General features: G+C 42.6%; 1 protein-coding gene across 1 annotated transcript; it reads left to right on the top strand.

Moving 5' to 3' along the window:
- The first annotated feature begins 4,675 nt into the window (after positions 1 to 4,675).
- Positions 4,676 to 8,230, top strand: SERPINA7 (serpin family A member 7). Its single transcript, XM_059911075.1, has 4 exons — positions 4,676 to 5,294; positions 6,363 to 6,636; positions 7,340 to 7,487; positions 8,033 to 8,230. The coding sequence occupies exons 1-4, from the start codon at positions 4,676 to 4,678 to the stop codon at positions 8,228 to 8,230; spliced, it is 1,239 nt and encodes a 412-aa protein (XP_059767058.1).
- The last annotated feature ends 628 nt before the right edge of the window (positions 8,231 to 8,858 follow it).

Raw genomic sequence — 8,858 nt, 5'->3', positions numbered from 1 at the left:
TACAGTTTTGATTACTATAACTTTGTAGTGTAGTTTGAAATCATGGAGTGTGATACCTCCAGCTTTGTTCTTCTTTCTCAAGATTGCTTTGGCTATTCGGGGTCTTTTGTGCTTTGTACAAATGTTAAGATTATTTGTTTCAGTTCTGTGAAAAAAATTTTGATGAAATTATGAAACTTTGAAATTGATTATCTAGTCTAGTAGGGGTAAAGGCAGTTGAAAACCCTATAAGGGGAATATCAAATGAAATGACAAAGTAATTAAGTGGTCCTCTGAATTATAAGGGAGATACGTATTTTTAGATTTGGTTGAGTTTACTGATATGGCTGCACTTCCTAAAGATTCTGTATTCAATGTGCTAGCTCCAGCAGCTTTACACGGGACTGAAATAATTATTTTAAATATAAGAACTACCATACGACCCAGCAATCCCACTACTGGACATATACCTTGAGAAAACCATAATTCAAAAAGAGGCATGTACCAAAATGTTCATTGCAGCTCTATTTACAATAGCCAGGACATGGAAGCAACCTAAGTGTCCATCAACAGATGATTGGATAAAGAAGATGTGGCACATATATACAATGGTATATTACTCAACCACAAAAAGGAACGGAACTGAGTTATTTGTAGTGAGGTGGATGGACCTAGAGACTGTCATACAGAGTGAAGTAAGTCAGAAAGAGAAAAACAAATACCGTATGCTAACACATATATATGGAATCTAAAAAAAAAAAAAAAAAGAAAATGGTCCAAAGAACCTAGGGGCAAGACGGGAAATAAAGATGCAGACCTACTAGAGACTGGACTTGAGGATACGGGGAGGGGGAAGGGTAAGCTGGGACAAAGTGAGAGAGTGGCATGGACATATATACACTACCAAACGTAAAACCGATAGCTAGTGGGAAGCAGCCGCATAGCACAGCGAGATCAGCTCGGTGCTTTGTGACCACCTAGAAGGGTGGGATAGGGAGGGTGGGAGGGAGGGAGATGCAAGAGGGAAGAGATATGGGGACATATGTTTATGTATAGCTGATTCACTTTGTTATAAAGCAGAAACTAACACACCATTGTAAAGCAATTATACTCTAATAAAGATTTTTTTTTTTTAAAAATATGTTTTAGAGAAGATCTTACACATTAACAGTCAATCCATCAATTTCATCTTAGGGAGAATGTTTTTGCAGAAAGGAGAACTGAACAGTAGTCTGCAATGGGGGGGAGGTGGAGTACAGGGACTGTGGAGACTTGGAGTGGGGGAAGAGAATCAAGATAGTAGATGAAGGGGAGGAGAATTAACAGTTTCTGGATCCCTGCTATGTGCCAGGTACTATATAGGAGCTATATATATACCACCTCTAAATTTTACTTGATACTCCTGATAACCACATGATGTGGGGATTGTTATCATTCTACTCTAGAAGAGAGGAAACTTAAGTTCAGGGATGTTAAGTAACTTGCCCCAAATTACACAGTTTTTACATAGCAAAGGCATGACAGGAGCACAGGACTCCAGAGCACAGAACAGGGGAGTCTTGGTGGGGGGGTGGAGGGCTGCCCTTCTTATTTGTCAGCAACAGATCTTGCAGTTGCTACCTGCTAGCAAAGCTCAGCTGAATCAGATATAGCAGAAAATAAGCTGTGCCATTGTCTGACTATGCCGCCAGAGGGCACAACTTTGGAAGTTTTCTTTCTAGACTGTCTGCCTGTTTCGTCTGAAGCAAATACTTATAACTGAAAGAGCAGACTGTGTGTTGTATACCAAGAGTCAGTATGGACTGACCTCAGTGTTGGGAGATCTGAACTCTCCATTGCCTTGCTGCAGGACAAATACACCCATGACCATCCTATATGTGAGGTGTGCCCTCTCCTGTTCGGTTTGGGCAGTGGGTGTCAGGTAGTTGGAAAGATCCTTTGGGTTCAGGACTGATAGCAGCAGTAGGATTTTGAAATCCCATTGTTAAGTGTGGTCATTTCCACACAGTAGGAGCTCTGTCTATGTTTGCTTGAGAAGAAACAATGTCACAGTACAATCATCCTCTATCTAGTCACTGCTTTGTCAAAATCCCCCAGTGGCTTTCTAATGCCCTCAAGGTAAAGTTTGCACTATTTAACCTGGTTTCCAAGTCCTACCATAGACTGTGATCTAAGCTTATCTCAAACTAGCTCCCATTTCCTCAACACTCACCCCAATCTTAACATACACACATCCTTAACGTAGTCCTGAAGCAGTGAGTGTCTGGAATTAGATGCTTCACATCACGCCCTGCACATGGTAAATACTCAAGAAGCAGGAGTTTCTACTACTACTACTACTAGACCTAGAAATTGGCAGAGGCAAGGTCGAACTCAGGTCTCCTGACTGAGTCCAGTGCTCTTTGCTCCCACTGCGCTTTGCAGCACACAGTTCAGTACATAGTGAATGCCGAACAATGAAATCTTTGATTCCACTCTCCTTGGCTCCTTCTGTGTTCTCTTTTGGGGTCCTGTGGCACAGGCAATGGCACAGGTGATTTTAGTGACCAGAGGACAGGACTGCTTTCCCCCTGAGCAGACGTAGATGTGTACAGCATCAGAAGTCTAGAGTTGGAAGCTACCTTTGACATCATCTCCTCCAAGCCAATGCATAAATAATTTCTACAGCACCCATTAAAAGAGATTCACCCAGCCTCTGCCTGTGTATATTTTTCCCTCAAAAGGCTGCTGATCCCAGCACTGTTTGGCTGTGATGGGGAAACTAATCTTTGCCCTGCTGCCTTTTGGCACGTTTGCCCTTGGTTCTCATCCTGCCTGGTGAAAAGACACATTTCCTAGCATGAACATGGGCACTGCCTGCTCTGACAATCTTCTTCCTCTCTTGTTATAGATGAAGGATGTGGCAGCAAAGCAATCATTCAAAGTTCCATCCTTATCATTTTTCACTTTGTTCTTTTTGGCCTTGGTTTTGTACACCAGCTTTGAAACTATCACCCCAGGGCTAATGCCTGGGGTTAATGAGTAACTAAGAACACTCTACTTTTGCAATACAGGGCATGTTATAAAAATGGAAAGATTTTGCTTTCTGAGAGATACAAGTGGCTTCTTGGGCATACGCTGTAAGTACTTTTTTTCTCTTTTGGAACCTTGAGCATCTCTATCAGCAAGACAGAATCCCAAATAACCATGAGCTCCAAATTCTTAACTCTAGAGGCCAAGGTCTAAGTGTGATCATCTTATAATTGACCTCCTACCAGCCTCCGTGACTTTTTCAGAAAAAGGACTTTGGTGACAATGTGGAGATTTGATAGAGGGGTAGAAGCAGGGGGATTGGAGTGGGAGAGATTGAAGGTCGTGTGACCTGCTAGGAGCTGGTGAAGTAGTTCAGTCCATGAACGGAGGCAGTGACAGTAGAAAGGGAGAGAAAGGAACAGTTTTGAGAGGTATTTAGAAGGTAGTACTCATAAGGCATCATGACTCATTAGATGTGGGGAATGAGAATGAAGAAGCCCCTAGGATGACTCCCAGGTTTCTGGCATGGGAGCCTCAATAGACAGTGATGTGGAATGAAGATGAAGGAGCAGCCTTGAGGGTGAAAAAGATGATACGTTTACTTTAGGAAACTGAGATTTCCAAATTGAAACTGAGGTATGTGTGGAACATTCTGGTGGCTATATGCAGTAGGCAGCGGGACAAATGGCTGGGAACACAGGAGTACACTCTGCAATACAGTATGTAGTTTTGTGCAATGGCAGTTTAGTTCCTGGAAGTGGATGAGATCACTCAGGAAGAGAATGGAGGGCTATCTCTTCCTTCCTATCACTCATGTCCATTGTCACTGGATTCCACAGCTGACTCCCTTTCTCTGCTGCCTCGTACTCTTACAGGCTCGGAGAATCTTACATCATATTTTCTGGCTTCTGCTCTAATAATTAAAAAAAACCTGAATGAGCTTAAGAATAATAGTGATAAGATGTCTTGCAACTTAAATATGACTCTTTAGATGATACTGATGGTGAAAGAGATCTGAAATGCAAAAACTATACTTTCATCTTCCTGTTGTTTAGAAATATTCCTGTGACTTCCATATGTTGCATGAATGCATTAATTTCAGATCATGACCTTGTACATGGCTCCATAAACTACCACCCTTCCATTCCAATTAAACATATCTTGTGAAAATTATTCTCCTTTTGTCTTTTATCCAAAGAAAAGTACAAGTATTCTCTCATCCCATCTCTCATAGATTTTACCTTAAGAAAAACACCAAATTAAAAAATTTTAAAATTCTTTTCTATAAAAAATAATGTAAGCAGAGAGAGTGCTAATTTTATCTAAAGAGTCTTCCTTCTCCAAAAGGTTGCCTCTGGTTCAAATAAAAAGTAATTCAATTTCCATAAATTTGATTTATTCCCAGAGTTTTCATATGTCACTATTACATCTGAATGACAGTCCTTGCCATTATTTCTGTGGCCCCAGGAGGCCACTTATTTCCTGTTCCTATTAGATGTGCCATCAGTTTTTCAGGGGAGAAAGGCCTCCCCACAGGCCCTGGTGAGCACACCAGTAAATATTTTCTACAGTTTTACTAATCACGATGGGTGAATATTATATGTTTCTGGTTCAGAGTTTTCATCCAGCTAAGATCCCCAATGGTTTTCTCACCTCATCTCTTATAGATTACCCTCCTTCCAAAATGCCACTGTTCTTCTATCTGGTTCTCTTGGTACTTGGGCTTCATTGTGCACCACCTAACAGCTGTGAAGGCAAAATAACCTCCTGCCTTTCCCCCCAACAAAATGCCACTCTCTATAAGATGTCATCTATCAATGCTGACTTTGCATTCAACCTGTACCGGAGGTTCACCATGGAGACTCCAGATCAGAATATCTTCTTTTCCCCTGTGAGCATCTCTGCAGCTTTGGCCATGCTCTCTATTGGGGCCTGCTCCAGCACCCAAACTCAAATCCTGGAAAGCTTGGGGTTCAACCTTACAGACACCCCAATGGCAGAGATCCAGCAGGGCTTCCAGTACCTGATCTGTTCACTGAATTTTCCAAAGAAGGAGCTGGAATTACAGATGGGAAATGCCCTTTTCATTGGGAAGCAGCTGAAACCACTGGCAAAGTTCTTGGATGATGTCAACAACCTCTATGAGACTGAAGTCTTTTCTACAGACTTCTCCAATGTTTCTGCAGCCCAGCAGGAGATCAATAGTCACGTGGAGAGGAAAACCAAAGGGAAAATTGTGGGCCTCATCCAAGACCTCAAACCAAACACCATTATGGTTCTCGTGAACTATATTTGCTTTAAAGGTAAGGTTCTAAGATGTCCATTTCTAGTTCAGTGTTCCAATAATTTAATGGGGCACTTGGGGAAGCTCGTGGTGTCTTCTCACTGGCATCAGTAGGTGTCCCTCATACTACAGTGACCTGCTTCACTGGACATAGCTGTGTGTAGTTTTGGATCTTCCAGGAGGGACACACAGCTCGTGGATGAGCCCAGGAAATTTCTAGGGAGAGGGAACTTTCAGAGAGGTTAGTTACAATGGTATGAACACCTTGCTCACATCTAGCTACAGAATCATGGTTTCCAAAGGATTTGGTGAGGTGAGACAAGCTTGCACTTGGCAGGTAAACAGAATTAGTTTTAAATCTTAAAGTGACCCTCACTTGCTGTTCATTCTTGGGCATGTTACATAAAGACCTCTATCATGTATTATGTACCCACTATATACTAAGCACCATGCTACATGTGTGGTTTACACACATTGTCTCATCTAATCTTCACAAGTGCCCAGGTTCACACAGTTAATAAGTTTCAGAGCTGGTATTCCCACCCAGGTTTGTCTGATTCTAAAGCTGGTGCTTGTAACAACAAGAATCATGTGACTCTTTCCTGAAGGTGCTGTGCCCAAATGATTTCTGCTGGTTCTACAGCACATGTCAGCCACGTTTGGTGGAGGAGTGAACGATTCTTGGCCACAAATCACACACTTGTAGACGGATAAAACGGCAGAACAGATCTGTTGTCTCATTTCACCCTGTGTGTTGGATGTGCTTATGCCTTTTTACGGAAGAGGAAACTGTGGCTCTGATGGGTTTAGTGTAAGTATAGTGGTTCTGAACACAGATGGAACATCTGTTGAACATGGAGTCTAACAACCCTGGGTGTGACTCCTGGCTCTGCCACCAGCTACCTGGGAGAACATGTAAAGTCACTTTCTCTCCCTGATCCTCAGTTACTCATTTGTAAAACTGGTTGACAGAAGGTACCTACCTCTGTGGTGGTATTAATTACTAGATTAGATGACTGATAGAGAAGTTCATATTGGCACAAATACTGGTTTTAAACAAACAACTCTCTTCTCTTTGTATTTTAAGCCCAGTGGGCAAATCCTTTTGATCCATCCAAGACAGAAGAGGGTTCCAGTTTCTTAGTGGACAAGACCACAACAGTGCAAGTGCCCATGATGCACCAGATTGAACAATACTATCACCTGGTGGATACAGAGCTGAACTGCACAGTGCTGCAAATGGACTACAGCAAGAATGCTCTGGCACTCTTTGTCCTTCCCAAGGAGGGCCAGATTGAGTGGGTGGAAGGGGCCATGTCATCTAAAACACTGAAGAAGTGGAACCGCTTACTGCGGAAGGGGTAAACATCTTAGATGATGTGAGAAGTGGAGGGTGGGCATAATGGCACAGAGACCGAATTCAGCAGAAATCCAGAGGCAGGAGAATCACTCTGAACCACTTAAGAGCTGTGTGTTGAGCACTACAGTATAGTGAGGACATACTCTTTGCCAATCCCTTTGTTGGGCATGTTACATACTTTATTTCATCCAAGCACATCAACAAACCTGCAAAGGAGATAGTATTACAGGCATTTTTCAAATGAAGAAATCAGGACTAGAAAAATAAAATGAGCTATCCAAAGTCAGCCAGCTAGTAAATTGGTTCCTTCCCAGAGTCCAAGTGGAGCTTGGGGAATGGGTAGGATATTGATAGATATTTCATACTGAGCTGGAAGTGCTAGATGGAAAACCATGAAATTCCCCCTGGTACTACCCATTGACATTCATGCCACTGGCTTCCCAACCTTCATGAACACCCCCAGAGATTATAAGTGGGTCACATCTTCCAACTTCCATTGTTGCAGTCCCAAATGGGCTGAACCAGAGAGCATTCCTTCCAGGATAACTTCTGAGGTTTTGGTGCCACGTGTTGACCTGCATAGTAGTGGTTGTCAATACCTAGGAGAGGAGCAGCACCCAATACAATAACATGGAGACAGAGAGGGAGGGAATCATGAGCTTGGTGTGCTGATAGCCATATGTCCCCTTCCCCTTTCTCCACAGGTGGATTGACTTGTTTGTTCCAAAGTTTTCCATTTCTGCCACATATGACCTTGGAGCCATCCTTTTGAAGATGGGCATCCAGGATGCCTTTGCTGACACTGCTGATTTTTCTGGACTCACAAAGGACAATGGTCTTAAACTTTCCAACGTAAGTTGGTAAATTAGAGTCCTTTAATATCCTTTAGATGTAAGGGCCATTGAGAGTCAGTTAATTCAACTCTCTCATTTTATCAGTGATGATTCTGAAGCCTGTGGAGGCAGAATGACTTCTCCTAAGCCAGGTTTACTCCAGGGCCATTCTCATTACCCCCAAACAAGTCATTGTAACAGTTACTTCCATCCTTGACCTTCATGTCCTAAATGATTCTGTTAGAAGAACTTAATCATCAGAATTGACTCTGATGTGATACAGTTCTTGAGGAGGTGGCGGGGGCAGGGGACAGCTTAATAAGTGACTTCTAGAGGCAGAAAGCCATGGAAAGAGTGGTGGTTCTTTGACAGCTAGCTCTAAAATCACCAGAGAGTCATTAACTACACTTAGACAAGTGTCCTTCATATTCAAGCACCATCAACACAATACAGTAAAGGGGTGGCCCCATCTTTCCTTCTTCTTCCCTGCTTCTAAACTGTTCCAAAGATGTTTCCTGTTTCTTCAGGGGATCAGCAGTGTTTATTCTCCCCCCCCCTTCACAGGCTGCCCACAAGGCTGTGCTGCACATTGGTGAAAAGGGAACTGAAGCTGTCCCTGAAGTCAGATTTCTGAATCAGCCTGAAATAGCTCTTCTTCATCCTATCATCCAGTTTGATAGATCCTTCCTGTTGTTGATATTGGAGAAAAACACCAGGAGTATTCTCTTTCTAGGGAAAATTGTGGACCCAACAGAAGTGTAGTTGGGAAAGAGGTTGTTGGCTAATTGCATGTGCTTATTGCAATGAGAAATAAATAAATAGTATAGCCTGATGTGATCGATGTGGGCTTGGATGTGCTTTCCTTTGTACAGGGGTGGAGACTGGACCCTAGCCGAACTGCATTGGGTGTGAAAGAGGCCACTCTTATGTTCAGATAGTCAATGAGTGACTCATTACCCAAAGCACAAGAAGGCCCCATGTCAATGCATTCTTCTTTGTCAGAACCCCAGTTAGTTAGCTCCAACGAATTTTACTGGGCTGACAAATGTCTTGTCTTCTGCCCTCTTGGAGAATAGTTGAAATGCAGGTCAGGTCCTCCTAATCCATTATTTTCATAATAAGTACAATGAATATTAAGCAACATAAATGCAGTAGATTATATATGAACTTCTCAACCTCCTTCCTCCCACCCCATCAAAATTGTTCTCTGTGTTCTTGCCAGAACTGCCATTGGTGGGTTGTAAAAAGATATTTTCACTACAGGGCTGAGTCACAGACTGAGAGCTACTGCTAGGGATGTCGCTTTTGTGACCTAACAAGCATGGGACAAAAAAGCAAGAAAGACAGAGATGAACTTCACTGTACAAGCCCACCTCGCCCCTAAAAATGT

The sequence above is a fragment of the Balaenoptera ricei genome, chromosome X (assembly GCF_028023285.1).
Source record: "Balaenoptera ricei isolate mBalRic1 chromosome X, mBalRic1.hap2, whole genome shotgun sequence".
NCBI classification, from domain to species: Eukaryota; Metazoa; Chordata; class Mammalia; order Artiodactyla; family Balaenopteridae; genus Balaenoptera; species Balaenoptera ricei.
The sequence above is the reverse complement of the archived record's forward strand: the minus strand, read 5'-3'. Positions and strand labels throughout refer to the sequence as shown.